At 40.0% G+C, this 22,477-nt stretch overlaps 1 protein-coding gene across 1 annotated transcript in view; it reads left to right on the plus strand.

Moving 5' to 3' along the window:
• The window catches only part of LOC122817310 (interleukin-17 receptor D-like), a 353,566-nt gene that overhangs the window by 130,969 nt on the left and 200,120 nt on the right, over positions 1 to 22,477 (plus strand). The window contains exons 5-6 of the mRNA XM_044090533.1: positions 3,666 to 3,701; positions 4,623 to 4,667. Coding sequence (XP_043946468.1) covers positions 3,666 to 3,701; positions 4,623 to 4,667 — 81 coding nt within the window. The remainder of the gene's footprint in view (positions 1 to 3,665; positions 3,702 to 4,622; positions 4,668 to 22,477) is intronic.

Genomic DNA, 22,477 nt, shown 5'->3' on the forward strand with positions numbered 1-22,477 from the left:
ATAGCAGCAGACCCTAATAGATAGTAATGGTCTGTTATTCAAGTATATATGATTGTGGTGAATATCCTTACACAATTATATATTTTAAATTATTCTGAAAATATGCTCACCCCAGACATAAAGATGTGTCTTATGATCCATTCAGAAATTCTTTAGTTCTGTTATGGACATTTCCTTTACTGAGACCTTTTCTAAATGATTTTCAGATATTTGCTGTAATATTAGTTTTGGTAAGGACTGAAGGCGGCATACTGGTAAAGTGATTGCCAGTTCTGCCTAAGAGTCACAGTGCTTGGATCTCAAGTTGTGTTGTTGACTGGGGTGTCATCTGTGCAGAGTATGCACATCCTACGTGTGTCCTGATACAATTTTGAGTTCTGTCCTTCAGCTTCCTCTCACATCCCAAAGACATGCTATATGAGAATTTGTATTCCTCTCTACTGCCTGTAGGTCTGTGGGTTATCTGTAACTGAGTGTGTGTGCCCTGTGATGGACTAGAGACCCATCCAAGATTAGTTTCATCGTCTTGTGCCCATTGAAGTCTGGGAGAGGCTCCATCTGCTCTCTAACAATGTACTGGGTTAAACACTTAATGAATTAATGTAAATAATTAGTCTTTTCATTGGATTTCGCACTCTTTTTATCTAGACTTACAAATCCTTTCTCAAGTTTTTTGTTTAGAGCATAATTAACTATTTTACTTTGCACACACACACACACACACACACACACACACACACACACACACACACACACACACACACACACACACACACACGCCACACACGCACACACTATCCTGCTGTACAGCTATGTCATCTATAAAAATCTCTTTGCTACAAACCAGTAACATTAACGCAAACTGTGTGATATCCCCTATGAAAAATTTCTTATTTGGGATAGTTTTGACTTCCTGAATTCTCTTACTTATATTCTTTGTTGATTGGACCATGATGACAGAAAGCCTCACGGTTTAAATACATTTAAAGCAGAGTTACTTAGATCATCTGTGATGCCTCTGAATGGGCATATAGCTGTGTGATGTCCCCACTCTGGGCCAGTAATCAAGAAACCTGAATCCTTACCACTGGCACTGGACAGGGTCATTCACTTGGAACAAAAAATGGATACACCTAGTATTTCCAGATGCAGCTCTCTGCATCAAGCACAATTTCCCTGAAGAGCACACAGGGAACACAATCAGTCCGGCGGTCTGGATCTCTCTATCTGTCTCCCTCCAGGTTCCCAATAAGACTCCCCCACTGGATCAGCTGTGGAGTTGAGGCCTCAGCCGAGTGTCCAAGCCAAGTTTTCCAGCACCTTCTCTGTGAAACCAGTGCTTCGTGTCCCTGCTCCAAACAGCTGACATGCACACTCATTGACATTTGATTTTCACACACACACACACACACACACACACACACACACACACACACACACACACACACACACACACACACACACACACACACACACACACCTGGGAAAGGCTGGCACAGATTTAGTAGCTATGCCCCATTCTACCCAGACTATAAGATAGTTACACCACCACCAGAACCTCCACAACCAGCTATTCTAAGGCTCTTGAAAGCATACCCAATTATACTGTGTGAAATTAATATTAACAAAATGGTAATACTGACCAAACAGCCAGGCTTTCAAGAGTGGCCACAGTGTCACCAATAGATGTAAGTACTCTCAAGGGCTAAAATATTCTCTACAGGACCAGCCACAATGAAAAGGTTAAATATATTTAATAATAAATAATAAAATAATGTGAAAATGTGGAATATCTATTTACAATAAACAACAGAGTTTCAATCACAGGAAATTAAACATAACACAGGTGGACAGGTTCACACAGCTACAGAAAAACAATACTTAACTAACCTCACTATATTTTCCTGAATGATCTAAAGAATTATTATTCCCTGATTACTTACTAGAGCAAGGCAAGATGAAGTAGGTGAGGGGTCCTTCTCTGTCAGGAACCAAAAATAGACTGCAATGAGACTTCAGTCTCACCTAGTTTTAAAATATCATTTGTAGTGATGGATTACAGAATGAAATCATATACATCTGGTCATCTGACTTCTAGTTCCCATGCAACCCACCTCCCCCAGCTAGAAGCTGTCAGGATTTAGCAGATATGTGTCAGTAACTGAAAATTGGTGACATCTAGAAATAAAGAGGTTATAGTGCCCCTCTACTCATCACTCATTAGACCCATCATAGAGTACAATGCTCCATTTGGGATGTACCTCACAAGACACTTCCAACAGCTGGAAAGACCACAAAAGTAACTCACCAAAAGGATTACTGGTCTCAAACATTATGTCCTGTGCAGCCCAACTGAAAAAAACTCCAGCTGTACTCAGTGGCATACCGCTTACTCAGAGCTGATCTACTCCACCTAAAGAAATCTAAGTCACTGCAAGCCACATGCTCTAGTGAGCTAAACCTTGCCACAACAATAAATAGAACATGCTGGAGGGATAGATTCCTGTCACAGAGACTCCCCATGCTTTGGAACAAAATTCCAAATTACATCAGGCAGAGCTCCTCACTAACACTCTTCAAGAGAAACCTTGACGAGTGGATGGGTAACAGAAAATACACCCCTGGGATCACTTCATTGGCTCTGCTTGACAGAGGATCAGTTAATTAATCAATGGGGTGGCGAAAGCCGACACACTCTGGCTAGGCTTATAAATGCCCTCGGGCAGATAGTAAGTACCTACCTATGAACCTATGAACCTATAATACACACACACACACACACACACACACACACACACACACACACAGAGCTTGCTAAGACTGCTGCAGCTCCTGCAAGTCATAAAACAATTTCAAACCTCCATCCTTCTAGAGAAGCAATTAGTTCACCCCAAAGACAATCAAGAAAGCTTCCAAGTACAGACTTTTTGTCTCTGGCTACATTGAGAACTGTAAGATACAATCTTTATGGCCTAAGCCAGGTAAATTAATTTCCAACTATTTTCAAAGTTAGGTGAATTGAGATTAACTTCTTCAATTCCAGTATCCTCTGTTAAAACATATATATTTAAACAGTTACAATAATACATGCTTATTTCTTTTTCTGTCCAATAGAGCACACTGTTGGTACATTTTTAACATAAGCAGCTTTACAAATGCATTTTTCAACCTAAGCATCTGTGCAAATCAGTTTGATATACAAATGACATATAATTCTTTACATACTTCCAGCTAGCTGTGCTGGCATATGTTACACATCCACTGCCATACTTCTCCAGGTATAGCTGGCAATACCTCACATTGTCACAGGCTGTTTACTTGATCTTTAGTTCAGTGAAATAGAGTTCCATGTACGTGTGCACTGCACTTCAAAACAGCTACATTTCAATATGAAACTCTGTAAATGTGTCAGACTTTTACAGGAATGTTACAAGCGGCTTTTAATACTTTTAAGAGATTATAAATCACAAGGACAGGAAAAAAAGTGTTATGTATTTCATTTAATACGAGAATTGTGTGAAACTGAAATATATAATTTAAGATTCTTAATAAATCTGCATAAGGCATCATTATAGTGAAACAGTTTTGTAATTATCGATTATGGGAAGAATCATAACAGAAATAACCAACAGATTTACTCAGTGCACTTGTTTTCTTGTTCACAGCTTGCACAGAATTGAATGGACCAGAATACTGCAACGGTAAGTAAATACTCAACTGAGTTCTGAATTTAAAATCTGGAGCTCAAGGCAGCTTAATGACATAAAGCTCATGCATTAGTGTTTGAAATATTTTTTATAAAAAGCATAGTTTTACATGTACAGAAGTAATGGTGTGTAAATTGTGATATGAGTGATATGTTTGCCTTTGAAAGCAACTTAATTTGCTTATTGAAAGGAGGGTAGCTAACAGTACTTATATTTCATGTCAGTTAAGTGCAGTGTTTGAATGCCAAGTTACAAACTCAAGAATAGATTTATCCATCTTATTCAGTAGGTCTTTTTGGAAATATTGAAAACCACACATTAGCTTTTTTACCCATATGTACGCAGTCATTTGATCACAGTTTAATGTTAGGCTGGGCTGTCGTTATCTAGGCAAGGACGGTAAATGTTTCTAAAGGGAAGCATATATTAAACTGGAGCTGCAATTTTCTATCTGTAAGGAACTGTCATGGATTTTAGCATCTAAATAATATCACAGAATTACAGAGCATGTAATGCATAAGTTAAGCAAAGTAGAGCAGATGAGCCAAAAATGATCCAGGTGAACAGAATAAGTTTCAGCCATATGACACAAAAAGCAAGAGTGCATGGCCCAAGAGTGCACTGGAAGGTCATCAGACGAGAAGTGCCTAAATGCATGCATGATGTGGACAGTAACAAAATAGTCATCTGTGTTCCGTGTGATACATGAGATGCTGTATTCATTCCCAATGACTGTGAGAACCAGACATTAATCCACAAAATTTACATGATCTGTAATCATGCTTCAATGTAGCAAGTGTTTTTATATTTACTAGTTTCATATTTATCTTGGTGAATCTTGTAAAGTATAGAGTTATGGGTTCCTTCTGTGATTCACGCATCAACCTGATCTCTTATCTTGTTTTCTTTAAACAGACTGCAGAAATTGGGAAGGAAGTGCAAGAGAAACTTGTCGAAAGAGTGAGTTAGATATAATATAGTCTTGTGTTTGTCCATGTCTGTATCATATGCAAAAATATAATTAATACCTTTTTGGAAGCCCTAAGTAGTGTATGTAATGTTTTACATGAAAGTTTTTCTTGTCCTGAAATGTGACTGTTCAGTGATGCACAAATCACCAATGTTAAATAGTAAAATCTGCATAACAGAAGTGAAAGTAACAGTTCTCTGATAAAACCAGCTACAGAATTTTTTTTTCAAATGTATTCAAGTTTTAATATCAGGTTTGCTTACACATGTAAAATATTATTTTCAGTCTATCAGAAAGTAATATTTTCTATCATTAGCTGATTATAGATAGTACCTGGCATCATTAGCTGATTATAGATAGTACCTGGCATATTGCATTTTAAATGCTAATCACTCTTTTCCTGCCACGAGGATGTTTCCCACATTACTCATCAAATCTGAAAATGAATGAGGGAGGTTTTTAACTGTCAAGTAAATGAAAGCAGGAAAATCCACCCTAATGTAATGAGTACTAGTACTTTTCCTAAGTACAAGAATGAAAACTTGGGTCTAAAGACTGTAACCTTTAAATGCTCGCCTTGTTCCACATACACAAGCACTCTTTTATTAATACCTCATCTAGGAAATGTATGTGTGTATGCACATAAATATGTGTATGTATCTTTGTAAGTACACACACAAACACAATACGCATTCACAAAAGCAGATACGTGCATACACACAAACACACACACACACACAAACACATATACAAAATGTAACATCATGGCTGCAAGTTAATTTAATGTTTCTGCAATATGCAAATAAAAAAATACTGTAATTCTTAGTTAATAATTTTTAAGTACTTTACAGTTTGTGGGTTTCTTTCGGTTTTGCAGGACTTCCTCTTATGCAACTTAGATGTTTAGAATTTCATTCAGTTGTGAAAGTTGCATCACATAGAAGAATAACTGGTGATCTGCTCCTTGGAACACTTTTGAAATGGAAATCCCATACTTTTGTATCAAAAAATGAAGTACTGTTGTCTGCAGAATTGAAATTAGCTCAGTTTAAGACCCAAGTCACTGTTACTCTAATAACGTCAATACATAAATGATGGCACTGTTACTCTGTGTTAAATCCCTTGTTTGAATATTGTTATAGTCAGTGATATAACAAGGGTATAATACAATACAATAATCTGCACAAGGGTGACTTACTGGTAAGTCAAGTTGTCTGCATACACAAGTCAAGGAGGCAGGCCTAAGGCTCGTCATATTTAAGCAAGCAGCATGGCCCCACTTGACAGATTCATCAGCAGCTCAGTAGAGAAGATGCCAAGATGGAGCTGACTGGCAGCGACTGTTTGAGTAAGTATCGTCTCACCGCTGTTAGCTTTCCTTGTTTTAGCACCACAGCAGTTGTCTTAGGCGTGCAAGGGCTTGGTATGTTTAAATAAAAAAAAAAAAAAGAGTTAAAAATAAATAAAAAAAGAGAGAAGCTATACTAATGTTAAAAAAACAGCTATAGCAGGAACAATATGCAGTCTTAAGGGGCTAGATAGTATAAGGGTGGCTGCTATAGCTATCTACTGGCCAGCTTTTCGCAGAATGGCCAGATTGTTGCCTCATATTTTGTTCTGTTCCACATAAAATTTGTGTTTTTTTGTCAAATCACTAATTACTAATAATGACATATATTTAAGTGTCAGTCTCCATATGCTTCAAAAATGTATTCCAAAACAAATGCTGTTATTCTTGTAACTTTTGTAAGTTTGTAAGAACAATATTTAAAATGTGTCCCTATTTTTGGGCTGTTAGGTTTTATCTAGTATCTGTGAGCTGTTCATTTAAGGTTTTGGTCCCCAGCAGATGTCTGGCTTGAAGCTCTGGGTAGGGACATACATGGAATTTTAGCATTTTATTTACAGAACAAGTATGCCATAACAAGCCTATTATTTGACACTTTTGAGCAATGTTGCAAATGTCCCTGATTTGAGGTGCGGTGCCCTCGTTGTTTGAGTTTTGTATGTTCTTTTTTTTTTTTTTTTTTTTTTTTTTTTTACAGCTTTGTGTTACAGTATATTGGCAACAATGGTACTCAGAAAAAAGCTAGCATTCCAGGCATGTGAACATGGAGCCAAAAGAGTAAATCTTATAAAATCATCAAAACGGCTCCTGCAACGCTGCGTCATTGATATCTATAAAATACCTGTGTTGAGTACCATTGTTATAAAAGCAACAAAATGGCTCACCTAGTGTTCTTCTCAAATAATTCTTTCAAACCACGAAAAAAGAAAAGAAGGTAAACGATGAAGTTCTGATGAAGTCCTGTTTTATATGTAAGGGACAAAGGTACTTAACTAATGCCTTTTACTGGAATATTTGAATAATAAACTTAAATTTTAGGATCATTTTACCTGCTATTCTTTACTCATGGTTTGGAAGAATTATTTGGGAAGGGCACTATGTGAGCCCTTTTGTTAATTTTATAACAATGGTACTCAACATAGGTATTTTACATATATCAATGACAAAGTTTTGCAGGATAAGCATGTGCAATTTTAATTACTTATGGTATTTGCTATTGCAGAAGATTTTCAGGAGACAAAGTAACTCTTTAATGTAACTTATTTAGTTAGACTTTATTTAATTTTTGAAACTCAGGACAGCAGGGCTGTTCCTGCTGGGATGGATAGCCAGCAGGGTGTGTTTGTGAGGATAGATTTGTTATGCTTTTATTATCATGGTAACCTTCTTCTATATTGTGACCAGTTGGCATAACAGTTAAGGTCTTTGCCTCCCATGCACAAGGTTCAATCCTGACCTCTGACCAATGCCTGTTTGGAGTTTGCACATTCTCCCTGTGTCTCTATGGGATTTCCCCCATGTCCAAGAAACATGCAGAGTATTTCTATCTCAAACTCAACAATGAATGGAGCTGTAGGCAACAGCACACACTCTATATGGTGCCCTATAGGGGGAAGAGTTGTACAGACCAACCGTTTTGGGCATCTACTGTGGTTTGCAGTATCCTCAAGATAGGAGAACATGGATCACAGACTGTGCACCATGGCAAGGCTAGCCACTCGATGGTGTAAAATATGGCTCTAGGTGATTCGGTCATGTTGACTAATGTCACCAAAATGGCATTGGTAGTTACCGGTGAAAAGTGGGTTGAGGACCTGGCCTACCCTGACCTACACCAGGGACCCTTGCTAATGGTGGGTGGAGTATATGTGCCCCTACTGGCCATGGTGTGCATGCCATAAAGTCCAGCAGCCCTGGGTCAGTAAGCTGCTGACCAGCCGGTGTCTAGTTGCCCAGCCTGGGTTACCTGGGATATCTCTGTTGAGCAAAAGCTGGGCGTAAAACCAACAAACCAACCTCCCAAACATAAACTGTGAATTGCTATGATTAATGTAGGTTCACTGACATGATGCAGCTTGGAAGTGGATGACATGATGATATGGAGGAGGCTGGACATCCTATGCATCCAAGAGATGAGATGGAAGGGCAGTGAAGCAAAGCCACTTGGCTTGGGATCCAGACTCTACTACTCAGGAGGGAGACAGGCTAGAAATGGTGTAGGAATTGTGGTGAGAGAGAGGCTTCAGAAGGCAGTGAGGGATAGACTCATGGCAATTACCAGTGTAATGACAGGGCAGTATTCATAATCTCAACCTATGCCCCACAGCAGGGTTGTGATAGTGAGGAAAAAGAGTGCATTCAGACAGATTTTGGAGGACCTACAAGATAAAGCAGGGAAACATGAATTAGTGTTGATAAGGAGTGACTTGAATGCACATATCGGGACAGACAGAACAGGATATGAGGACTGCCTGGGTCCACATGGATGGGATAACAGGAATAAAGAAGGAGAAGCCATTCTAGTCTTCTGTCTGGCAAATAATCCCCAACAGTTCTGGTCTGGTATAAATAAGCTCCTTTCCCCAGGTAACTCCCGAACACCCACCCCACTTGATGCAGATCCAAATACTCCCCATCAAACTGCCAATACCTTCAACTCTTTCTTCACTGAGACTATACAATCTCTAGCTACTCAACTTATCTCAGAAAACTCCAGCCTTCCCATCAACTTACCACACTCTTTATCTAAATTCAAACTACAACCCATCTCTACCTCTCTCATCTATAAACTTAACTTAAGCCATGTACTCCATCTGCTGACCAACTTCCTTCTCAATTTCTCCAAAAAGCAGCTAAGGAAATTGCTTATCCTATATCTATCCTTATAAATAGGACAATCCAGGAAGGAACCATCCCAAATATTTGGAAAATCTCCCACATTATCCCCTTACATAAAGGTGGGAACTCCAATGATTATTCTAACTATCGGCCAATTGGTCTCTTATCACCCCTAGCAAAAATTATGGAAAAATGCATTCACAAACAACTTCTATGCCATCTCTCTCAACACAACCTAATAGCACACTGTCAACATGGCTTTAGACCATCACATAGTACCACTACTGCCCTTCTATCCTTCACAGATACCATAAATAGAAATCGTAACAAAAACCTCCTCTCATCTGCACTTTTCATTGACCTCTCTAAAGCTTTTGACATGGTTAATCATACCCTCTTAATCAATATTCTGGAATCTCTTTCCTTTGATTCTCTAGCCTTAAAGTGGTTCAGATCATACCTCAGCAATAGACAACAAGCAGTTCTCTGGGAAAATCAAGTTTCATCCTTTCTACCTGTTACCATTGGGGTCCCTCAGGGATCTATTCTTGGTCTACTTCTCCTTATTTATTAATGATCTCCATGTAGCAATTCCACAAGCCACTTGTATTCAATATGCAGATGACTCCACACTAATATACTCATCTACCTCTCAATCTAAACTATATTCTCTTACTCAAGATGTCTTCAACACTGTAGAAACATGGTTTACCAAACGCTGTCTCCTTCTCAATGCTAAAAAAACAAAACTCCTTCTCTTTACACCCACCACTAGGTCTTCCACATTAGACTTTTCAATCTCATCAAATAATGGAACTGTTATTCTCCCTGATACTACCACTAAACTTTTAGGTATAACCATTGATAATAATCTCTCATTTGATTACCATATAAACAACACCATTAAAACAGTTAACAGAAAAATAGGCTCCTTATACAGAATAAAACTCTTTTTAACCTCAGCAGCCAGAGCCAAAATTGCCCACTCCCATCTAATCTCAACCCTCCTGTATGCTTCACCTATATTTACCAACCTTAAGAAAACCAACCTTAACAAATTAGCAACCTCCTATAATAATATCACCAGATTTGCTACTGGCAATCCCTTCAGAACCCATCACTGTACTAATCTTAGACAACTAAATTGGCTCGAATTCCAAAACCATCTGATTATCCCCCAACTCACAATTGCCCACAAGTTATTTTACCAGCCCAATAATACCCCTATACTCTCAAAACTTATAGTCCCATATAATAATCTGAACTCCCTACGTTCTTCTAGCAAACCTCTTGCCAGTTTAACAAAGTCTAATAATACAGCTGGTGACTCTCTATTTACCAACACAGCAGGAAAACACTGGAACCTACTACCCACTGAACTAACTCTAACTACATCCTTACCACTCTTTAAACAAAACCTTAGAAAATACCTTCAAATGCACTGGCTATGCCCTTGTAGTAACCCTGACTAACCATCTTCTTCACCCCTCTTTCTTCCTCTTCTTGCCATACTTCCAAACCTTTACATGCTTTTGACTTGTAAATTAGACTGACCCTATTTAAACTCTAATAATCTTAGCTTTTAAATACTACTACCTCATATGATCTACTGTATATAACTCTTACTATTCTGTTTTGAGCTGTCTTAAGCTATATTCTGCTCACTGTACTGTTTCACAAGTGTTTTTATCTATGGTACATAACTCTTACTGTATTATATTCTGATCTAAGTCTCTTAAACTTTACTCGATATATTGGAACTTTTCTCAAGTGTTTTTATCTCAAGAATGTAAATCTACCTGTTTTTATTTTTATTTTGTTTTGTATTCCTTTTTTACCATGTAACAATATTTTATACTTTGTATATCTGTGTGAAGCTTTTCTCCCCGGGCCTCTACTGAAAATGGAAATATATCCAGCTAGACTAGCCTGGTCAACAAATGTAAAATAAAAAAATAAATAAATAAATAAAAATGGCTTGATAGTAGCCAACAGATGGTTCACAAAGAGAGACAGTCACAAGATCACATACAAGAGCAGCCAACATGCAACTCAGGTAGACTTTCTCCTAGTATAGAAAAGGCACTGGGGTAGAATCCATGATTGCAAAGTCATCCCCAGTGAAACGGTCGGTCCATAGCATAAACCACTAGTTACCACAATCAGCTGCAAGCAGTGGGCAGAGAAGGCTCAAAGGTCAACAGACACCAAGCTGAAAATTTGGAAGTTGGCTGGAGAGAAAGTGCAACAGTTCAAGTTATTACTGAGGGCACTAGCACCCCAAGAAGAGGAGGAAATAGGTGGAGTTTGACAAAAATGGCAGCGCCTAAAAACAGGATGTGTTAGGACTACAGAAAAGATATGTGGCCAAGCCAGGTATGGAAATAAGGTACATAAATAAAGCTGGTGGTGGAATGCAGAAGTCCAGGAAGACATCAAAAGAAAGGAGTGCAGGAAGAAGTGGAAGATAGAAAAGACTGACTAAGCTAGGAAGAACTAATGGTTGGCTAACAAAGAAGCTAAGAAAGAAGTTGCAATAGCAAAGAATAGGGCATTAGAGGCACTCTACCAGCTTCTGAAAAGTGACTCAGTAAGTGGCACAAAGAAACTACCTCTGGTTGCAAGGCAAAGACAGAAAGATAAAGAAGATAGTCAGACACCCTTCATAAGGGATGCCAGCAACAACCTTTTCACCAGTCCACAGGACATAAAAAGGCAAATTGAAGGAGTATTTCCATCAGCTTCTGAATGAAGAAAACCCCACAGAAGCTGTACTGCTCCAGAAACAGCCTACAATGAGAGAAGAAGAAGAGCCCACCCTAGAAGAAGTAAGAATAGCACTAAGGAAAATAAAGTCATGGAAAGCAGCAGGCTCAGATGAGGTCACAGCAGATATGATAAAGATGCTGGGTGAGATAGGGGAGAAATGGCTCCTGAGGGTACTAATAACATTGTGGAGAGAAAGGCATATCCCAGATGACTGGAGAATAAGCATACTCATGTCAGTGTACAAGAACAAAGGGGACATCCACAGCTGTGGGAAGTACAGAGGCATCAAGTACAGAGGCATCAAACTCCTATCACATTGCATGAAAGTTCTGGAGCGGGTGATTGATAAATGGATATGCAGAGTAGTAGAATGTAAGATGGGAGACAAGCAGTTTGGATAAAGTTCAGGATGAAGCACAACTGACCTGATGTTTGCAGTGAGACAGACAGTTAAGAAGAAGCCAGACATGAAGAAAGGGTCCAACTGGGCATTCCTAGACTTGGAGAAAGCATATGACAAAGTCCCAAGAAAGCTGATTTGGGCAGTACTGCAATGGTTTGAAGTTCCAGAAACATTGGTATAATTAGTGCAGTCTATGTACAAGGACCCAATGACTCAAGAATGAGCAGTGTTCGGCCTCACAAAGGGGTTCCCAGTGGGTGTACACCAGGGTTCAGCTCTGAGCCCACTGCTGTTCATACTAGTGATGGACTACATTAGCAAACAGGTCGGAGGAGACAGATCAACAAAGCTGCTATATGCAGATGATGTGGCATTACAGGCAGACTCTAAGCAAGAACTTCAGCAAAGGATAGGGGAATGGAATGCAAAACTGAAGGCACATGGGATGAAATTAGGCACAGGTAAGATGGTGGTAATGGCAGCAAACTGGGGCAATCAGAAGAAGCTGAGAACAAAGATAGAAGGGAAGATAGTGGAACAGGTAAACAGCTTCAGGTATCTGGGAGGGATGGTTGAGGAGAAGGGAAATCTGAATGAAGAGGTCAAAGCTAGAATCAGAGGGGCTGCAGCCAACTGGCATAGAGTATCAGGTGTAGTCGATGACAGAAGAATGCCAAAGAAGCTGAAACGTAATGTGTACAAGACAGTGGTGCGACCAGTACTACTGTATGGTACAGAAACCTGGGCAGTAAAGGCAGAACAGTTGAAGAAGCTAGAGGTGATGGAAATGAAGTGTCTGAGAAGGGAGGTAGGATACACACTGTAAGACAGATGAAGAAATAAGGACATAAGAGCAGAAGTCAAAGTAGCTTCAAATGCAGAAAAGATCAAAAAGAACAGATTGTGGTGGTTGTACTCAATGATAGGTCTGATGAATGCCAAATGCAGTGGAACAATGACTTCCTTGGACTTAGATGCCATACCTTGTTTATTAGTTGCGCAACATAGAATGATTTCCTCATCACTCTAGACACGTGATGGTCAAAGGCTGGATTACTATCTATGTGTGCCCCTAAGTCACTGACTACTGAGTCAACTCTAATGGATGTGTTGTCAATATGATAGCTACCAGAGATGGATTACTTTCCAAAAGATACTGTTATGCATTTCTTGGCATTTAGTTTTAGTCCACGGCTCTGACACCAGTTGTTTATCCATGTCGACCCCTCCTGGAGAACATTTGTGTCAATGTGAGATTCAATAACAGCTCTTAATTTGCAATCATCTGCAAATTTACTCAGCCAGAGACCACTGACATTGGTCCTGACTTCTGTGAAGTAAATGCCAAAAAGAAATGGTCCAAGGACTGATCCCTAAGGGACTCCACTTGTGACTGTCCTCTTTGTAGAGGTGGACTCCCCAATTCTAACTTCCTGGGTCCTATTTGTGAGCCAGTTGGCTATCCACTGGGTGACATACGGGTTTGTACCTAACCTCCTGAGTTTGTCAACAATGCCTGAGTGGGGTATTGTGTCAAATGCTTTGGCCAGGTCAAGGTAGGCAGTGTGAATGATTTTGCCATCATCCATTGCTTTGGTGACCTTCTCAAAGAAGTCCACCAGATTGAGTAGGCATAAATTCCTCTTGACAAAACCAAACTGCATTGTGTCCAGTGTCTGGAGGTTTACTATATCTCTACTGATTATGGCTGAAGGTGGCAGGTCTGTGTTAATGGTCACAAGTGTGGAGGAATTGCTGACTGTGGGGAGGCAGTTATTTCTATCAATAACAGCTAGACAATTTCAATTGAGCTAGTTTGCAGCCAATCTGTCTTGTACATGGTTTTGTAGTTTTGTGGTTTCCTCTATTAGCTGGGGCATCAAAGGCTGTAGTCTGATGGATTTCATTGCTGTGAGGAGGTGTAGTGTGAGAAAGGCACAGGCATTCCAGAATACGCACAGCAGCATTTCATTCTCCTGTTCAGTGTAACATTTTAGTCATGTCAGGCATGAATCTACTTAAGGTTTTAAGCATGTAAAGGGTTTACAGTCTGGAACTCCGCAGCAGCAACAGGGCATCCAGGATACAAGGCGTTAGCACTTTTCAGAGTCTGGATTTTCTACAGCTATCACACTTTTTTTCTCTTTAAAAACTCTCTGTTTTTAGATTCCACCCTCGTACAGACTTTTAAGGATAGGTGGCTTTGTCTGTCTCAGGAAGTGCAAGGTTTGCTTTCTGACTTAGAAGCTGCACAGGCAGTACTGCAAGGGCAAAACTCCAGAAAGAGACTGGCAGTGAATTCTGAGGAGGAGTCAGTAGTTGGATCTGCTCTGGAGCAAGAAGGGTAGAAGGAAATGCAAAAGAGACGCCTCAGATACAAGGGTCACCCCTCCACACCCGCTGGAAACTCAAGGTAATGACTCCTGGGAGAAAGCAAGGGCAAGCTTTAATGACAGAGATCAGTCTCTTGAGTATTGTTTGGATGAGTTTATCAATTCATTGCCAGAAGAGGGGAGGGTTAGACTGCTTAACCTAGCCTTAAAATTAAATTTTTGTGCTTTAGCAGCTGTTGGTCCTGGTGAGGAGGAGGGTCAGATTTTGGGCAGGTTGCACCCCCATCCTTAGCTAGCTTGTAGAAGGGGTCCATGGAGCTCAGTGCTTTGAGGAGTAATGTTCCACCTCATCTGGATAGCTGTGTTCTCCAGTTTTTGTCTTCTATGGCTATATTGAACCTTTCAGTTTCTAACTCCAGAGGTCTCACATTATGGCACACACTCCCACCAGAATTAAAGAGTAGACCCTCAAAGGAGTATTTGTCAAGCTATTTGACTAAGTGGATACCGAGGGAATTAAGTGGATTTTGGACGTTGACAGTTCTTCTGAAAAGAACTTGATGGCAGCATTAGCTGACATTGGGAAAAAGGCCTCAGCCAGAGTAGTAGTTAAGAACTGGGACACTTGGTCACTAGGTTTTATGGTGTTCATGGGAGTGATTAAAGAAAAGGACCCTAGACAGGCTGTGCCCTTACCAGCTAAAACTGCGACTATCAGGGAACCATGTCTAGTCAAAGGGGGGGGGGGGTTAGCTGGGCAAATTATGATCAGCATTTCAGGAAACGAAAACCCAGAATGATACCACAGTACAAGGACAAAATGATTGACTTCAACAATTGACTAAGCTTCTGGTGTCATTCTAAGGGGATCCAGTATCTGTCTGCCTGGGATGACATGATCGACAGACCACGATGCTTTGCCAGAGATGGCCTGCACCTGTCACCCTTGGGAATCCAGATACTGACTAAGGCTCTTGTCACCCCTATAGTGCCTTTTTTAGGCAAGGTTCAAATGACAAATTCACCACCGTAACAGGTACAAGCAAGGAAAATCTGAAGATAATGCTACTCAGTGCTAGAAGTCTAAACCTCAAAATGGATTCACTCGAAGCACTCCTTAAAATGGAGAACATCAACATCTGTGCAGTGACAGAGACCTGGTTCAAGGCCCCAGAGAGCACCCCTGCATTACCAGGCTAAAATTCATACCACACCTTTTGGCCACCTAACCTTGACTGAAAAACTAAAGGTGGAGGTGTATCCATATTCATTAAGGATATCCACACCTCCAGGCTAATTGCTCAGCATAATGCATCCGAGATTATCCAAGTGCAACTAACTCTGGGCAAGACCGCAATCCAAATTGTAACTTGCTACAGAACCCCCACCATGCCCCAGGATTCCCACTCCTCATTTCTTGATACACTGGAAAATATTAGGGTACAACCCAGCACCCTAATAATGGGAGATTTCAACTACCCCACCATTAACTGGGAAAATTACTCGTGTACTAACAGTTTTACTCAATGTTTTCTGGAATTCATAAATTTCAACATCTTGGATCAACTTATCCGCACCCCCACCAGGGGCAGCAATATCCTAGACCTGGTTATTACCAACATGGGGACCGGTGTTCCACACCAGAGGTCAATTCCTTGTTGGTCGGATCCGACCACAAGCTAATCAGCCTAGACATCCACATCCCGCCCCCACCCCCCGTTAGAGAAACCACCATAAAAACTTCTCCAAAGCCAACTTCACGACACCCATGCAGGTGGATAATAGAGGTACAACTGCTGAATCCTACACAAATGCACTTTATAAGCACTTACATGACTGCATGGATCGTGCTATCCCTAACAGAACTAAGATGCTATCCTCCAAAAAAAGGAAGCCAATCTGGTGGTCCCCTGTCATAAACAAACTCTACAACTGAAGAAAGAAACTGTTGCAAAAAAAGAGTGAAATCCCATGACTGGAAGAACTCCCTGGTCAGTCTCAGTAAAAAGCTAAGATCCCTCATAAAATCCTCCAAAGGTAGTTATGAAAACAAAATTGCCACTGATTCTAAAGACAACCACAAAGCATTCTATAGCTATGTCAAGAATCTCAATGGCAACACTCAGATCTGCTCCGAGTTACAGCATAATGGCACTACATATACAGAGCCAACTGATATTGCCAACATCTTGGCAGATAGGTTCAGTGCTAACTTTACCCCCCCTCACCCCCTAAAGGGCCCATCTCTATATCGAACGAATGCAAAGTTCCTGTAATCACAGCTGCACAGGTGAAAGCCACACTCTCCAAAGCCAAGGACACAGCATCCATGGGACCTGACAACTTCACAGGCTCCATTCTACATGAACTACAGAATGAACCGGCACCCCACCTAAGCACCATGTTCAATCATAGCCTCACTTCAGGCTTTGTGCTCACTGAATGGTGCACAGCGACAGTTATCCCACTCCAAAAAGGGGGCACCACCATGGACCCTGAGAACTACTGCCCCATTAGCCTAACGAGCCTGGTCTGCAAGGCCATAGAACATATCATCATGGAACTTATAAACAAAGACATTGGTAATCTCCAAACTCTGGACCCCATCCAGTTCAGTTTTGTAAAAGGCAGAGCATGTCTCCTAAACCTGACTGACTTCTTTTAAGCACTCACCAAAGCCGTAGACGAGGGTAAAGTGGTTCACACAGCCTATCTAGATCTTGCCAAGGCTTTTGATACCATCCCCCACTCTGGAATTATAGATAAACTCACTAAACTAGGTATAAATCCCTATGTCACAAGATGGGTTGCCAACTGGCGCACTGACAGAACCCACACTGTGAAAGTAGCAGACTCCACATCTGACTTCAGACCAGTGACAAGTGGAGTACTACAGGGTTCAGTTCTGGGTCCTCTCCTGTTTGGTATCTACTTTTCTGAAGTACAGGCTAACACAGAAGGTCTTTGGCTAATGAAGTTTGCAAACTAGGAGCCATGATTGAAACTCCTAATGATGTGGACATCCTACAAAAGGGCCTCACTGAGACAGATGCCTGGTGTCAAAGCCATGGCCTCAAGCTCAATGCCAAAAAGTGCATTGTCATCCCCTTTGGTAAAAACTCTGTACCCATGAGCTACCACATATATGGTAGTCTACTTAACACCAAAAGTGTGATAAGAGACCTTGGAACACAGGTGGACAGTAGTCTCTCCTTTGATAATCACATCGCCACAGTAGTCAGGAAATCCTTCTATGTGGCACACCTCATCACAAAAGGTTTCTCATGCAGGAAAAAAGAGGTAATTGTTCCCCTCTACTCATTACTCATTAGACCCATTATAGAGTACAATGCCCCTTTTGGTATGTACCTCACAAGACATCTACAACAACTGGAAAAGCTGCAGAAATAACTCACAAAGAGGATTACTGGCCTCAAACAGATGCTCTACGCAGACCGTCTCAAAAAACTCCAGCTTTATTCCATTGCATATCACCTACTCAGAGATTATCTCTGCCTAACATACAAAGCTATGTCAAACCCAGAGCTGTTGGATATGCTCCACTTAAAGAAATCCCAATCTCTCTGTGCTACACGCTCTAGGGACCTAAACCTTGTCACCACAATAAACAGAACATGCTGGAGGGATAGATTCCTGTCCCAGAGACTTCCCATACTCTGGAACAAACTACCTATCTATATCAAACAAATCTCCTCATTGGTACTCTTCAAGAAAAATCTTGATGATTGGATGGGAAATAGGTAATTCACCCCGGGGATCACCTCTGTGGCTCTGCTCAACAGGGGCAAGGGAAAATTATTTTCTTGGGTGGCGAAAGCCACTGTACCTTTTTGGCTAGGCTTGTATAGGCCCTAGGGCCAATGGCCTAGTACCTACCTATGAACCTGTGAACGTATAAAAACCATAGACAAGGCCCTTAGGTGGGATTTAAGGCATGCCTATCTTTGGTTGAGTGCCATGTTAGATAAACTGGCCACCACTGAGATTGACAGCAAGGTTAGTAATAAAGGGGAAACAAAGTTTTGCTGGGCTTTTAATCACAGGAAATGCCTTTGGCCAGCAAGTATTTTCATCCATTCATGTTTAGGATGCGGGAAACGCCATCCTGCTTCCAGCTGCTGGCAGTTAGTTGGTAGGGTCAGAACTGGCATTTCTTCAACCCAATTAGAGGGAGGGCTTGGGGGAGTGGAGTAGCTCTCCCAGAAGTAAGCAGCCTTTCCGTGGTCACAGAGGGGCTTATGGCAGGGGTTTTGAGTGTTCTGCATCAGTCCCACTCCCCAGTCCTTTTATATAAATTGACCCAGCTATTGACAAATGATCCTGTCCAAAAGGCAGCAGCTGCTCTTATTGAAGGTTTCTGTAAAGGGTTTTCAATGATTTAATTTAATTTAATTTAATTTGATTGCTTGATTATTTGATTATTTGATTACCATATTAAAGAGAAGTTTTTTAGCATATATATATATATATATGATACCTGCAAATTGCATTACTATGGATCTGAAGAAGCGTGCTTGATGTACGCGAAAGCGCTTGTCCTCTAATAAATATTTCCATTTATTGTGGTGGTCCGTCTCCAGTGTTTCTACTTTGCATCTCTACACTTTGACTTTTGGAGCAGACCTTCAGGGAACAGCGACACTGTGTTTTTTACCATTTGTGCTACTTTGCTTTGTTTTGCTGTTTCCACACGATGGATGATACTACAGTTGAGCTTGACTATGTTCCAGAGAGACCTGACCTGAAGAGGAGATGGAATTTACTCATGGAAAAGAAAGATAACCCTTTTTTGTCCATGGAACTTTCAGCGACATGTATTTTGAATACCAATACTAATACTGACAATATACATGATTTTAATGTGGCACTTAAAGGCACTTAGAAGCCTGTCTTCACTTCAAAGTTGTGCCAAGAGGAATGAGAGTCCTCTGCATGCCGTCATATGGCAATAGCCACCCTGATTTGTTAAAAAGGTGGCAACAACTAAACTTAGACTTGAGCTATAACTACATGAATTTATTGATAGAATATTTCACTCCAACAGAAAATGAATTAAACAGCAAGGTAGAAACCTTGTATAATGACATTGTTATTAAATTTAAAGGGGCTATGTTTGAACAACGGCTCGACAATGTATTGCAGCAGACATCCTCCTATGGGGAGAGATTACAGCAGATGAAACTGCATAAATTACAGAGAGACTATCATGATTTTACTAATAGCCAAGTTTTTGTTTGGCCAAGGTATCGAGATAATAGAGACACTAACCAAGCGTCCCTTGTGATTGACTCAACAACAAGCAATAATACACCAGATGCACAGGGCATTTCCCCTTTAAATACAATAGCTGTTTTGGAGAATGCCCCTACGTCACAAACAGGAACTGCCACATCCTCTATACAGGAAACAGACAATACACCGCCACCGAATCAGTTGGCTTTACAACGTTCTATTGTACATAATTTGGGTGCAAAACCAAAAATAGCCCAAAGCAATATTGAGCATTTTTTACCGCTCCCAGTCTACAACCAGAGCGCATTGAGAGGCAGGTCGAACAGCAGAGGGAGGTCGAAGAGGAAGTACTCGGGTGAGCAACAGGACCGCAGAGGTCGCATGAGGGATGGAGCGACTTAATAGTTAACCTTTCTAATTACAAGTTATCAGAATTTGAAAAGAACCTACTGAATCGAGGACTTACATACATTCCTGCTCAGGTTAGTAATATAGCTGAGGTGCTCATTGACTTAAGACTTTTTATTCGCGCTATATCTTTAAAACTGTTCTTCGTTAAAAAGAACAGAACGAACACTGAGATCAGCAATGTTGATACTACTGTCTTTAAAAGAAAGAGCGTGTTTACGCCAGCACCTCCACCTGTGGCAGAATGTTACTTGAAAGCCTGTGAAAGTGAACTGTATAAATACTATTATGACTACAAACATACTTCAATGTTTTTTAATATGTACACTAATGAATGGGACAATATCTATACTTTAAAACGCGCTAGTAATTTAACGATAAAATCAGCTGATAAAGGAGGGGCTATTGTATTACTGAATACTGATATGTATATCAACAGTATGTTAGAGTTATTAAATGAAACAGAAACTTATAAATTAATTAGTCAAGCTGATCTTGAGAAGGTAGTTTATACAGTACATCAAGAGCTTTATGATTTTGTAATGTGCAGGCAGACAGACTATGATTTGTATCTGTACTTTTTTATAGAGAAACCAAAAGCACCTTACATCAAAGGCCTACCAAAAATACATAAGGGTATAATGCCACCTCCTATGAGACCCATAGTAGTTGGTAATGGCTGGGTCACTGAAACACTATCTGTTTATTTAGAGAAAAAACTCAGACCTTTAGTGACTGAGACCAGCTCTATATTAAAGGATACATATGAGCTATTAGACTGTTTGGATAGCTTCACTAATGGTCTAACTGAAGAATGCATTTTGGTTACACTAGATGTAAAGAATTTATTTACTTCAATACCGAACACTTTTGGGTTAGCAGCCTTGAGGTTTGTTATAAACAGCAGTCACAAATTCACTACCAGTGAAGAGATTCTATTATGTGCCATCATGGAGCTAGTATTAACCAATAATGTTTTCATGTTTAGAGACAAGGTATACTTACAGCAGTGGGGGATAGCCATGGGAACCCCCTGCGCGAATACCTATGCTAATTTGGTGATGCTGCACTGGGAGAAGACTCATCTTTTTAATCATGACAATTTTAAGAAGATAAGTCTCTACAAAAGATTTGTAGATGATGTACTGTTATTTTGGCATGGCACCATAGATGAGCTTCTCACTTTTATCCGGTACCTTGAATCGACCACTGAATTTTTGAAATTTACTGTCAACTACTCACATCACAGTATAGACTTCTTAGATATCACGATTATCAAGGATAAACGACATATTATTAACACCACCATTTTCAGGAAAGAATGCTGGAGGAATACATTACTTTACTATAACAGCATGCATCCCAGATTTATTTTTGACAATATAGTCAGGAGTCAGTTCACCAGAATTAAAAGATTATGTAAAACAGAGGATGAACTACATACACAAGGTGATTTTTTGGAAGAATGCTTTATTAACAGGGGGTATAACCCGGAGAAGGTACGCAGCATCAAGGAGAATTTCATTTATAAGGAAGTTGTCAAGAGCACAGGTATCAATACTCACAAACGTTACAGACATACTAAGAGAACCTTTGATAACTCTATAGTGAAAATTAATATGAGATATACTAGCGACAACAAACATATTAGAAACATTTTAACCAAGAATTGGCATATTCTTATGACTGACACAGAAATAGCAGATTTAGTAGGACCTGCACCTTCATTTACTTATCGGAACAGTAAGAACTTAAGTAGACTGTTGTGTATTGAACAGCCTAGTTTAAACAGAAGAGTTAGATCCAATAAGGACAAGAGATTAGGCACATTTCCTTGTGCAAAATGTAGTATGTGTGCTATGATTACTACCAACCAATTTTTTCAACATCCTACATTAGCTTTCAAGTTTGAACCACACTTTTTTGCAACTTGTGAAGACAAGAACCTGATATATTTGGCGGATTGCCGAGCTTGCAGATCCTTCTACGTAGGCATGACCACTAGAACCCTGAAAGAAAGGATACAAGAACATATTTATGACAGAAAGAAATGTGACACAAAAAATGCGCTAGCTAAACATGTTATGAACAATGTAGGACACTCCTTTGTTTTTAGAGTGTTACAAATTATTACACCTTGTGCTAGAAAGGGAGACACATTTAATGATCTAGAGAACAAAGAGTTATCCTGGATTCTTAGATTAAAGGCACAATATTGTCCAGGTCTGAATCAATATGTGAGTGTAAGAGCTCCCTTGAAAGGACGCAGTGTCAAATGAAGATATTTTACATAGAGCTTCAACGTGACATATTCTTCATTCTAATAGATCAGAGATGCTAGTTGTTTTATATCCCTTTTAGTTAAGAATACATTTTTCAGTGCATCATTAAGTTGTTTATTAATGGTTCATATCTTGACATCAGTTTTCTCAATACTTATCATGGACA

This window comes from Protopterus annectens, chromosome 12.part0 (assembly GCF_019279795.1).
Source record: "Protopterus annectens isolate FY-2018-M chromosome 12.part0, PAN1.0, whole genome shotgun sequence".
In the NCBI taxonomy this organism is placed as follows: domain Eukaryota; kingdom Metazoa; phylum Chordata; order Ceratodontiformes; family Protopteridae; genus Protopterus; species Protopterus annectens.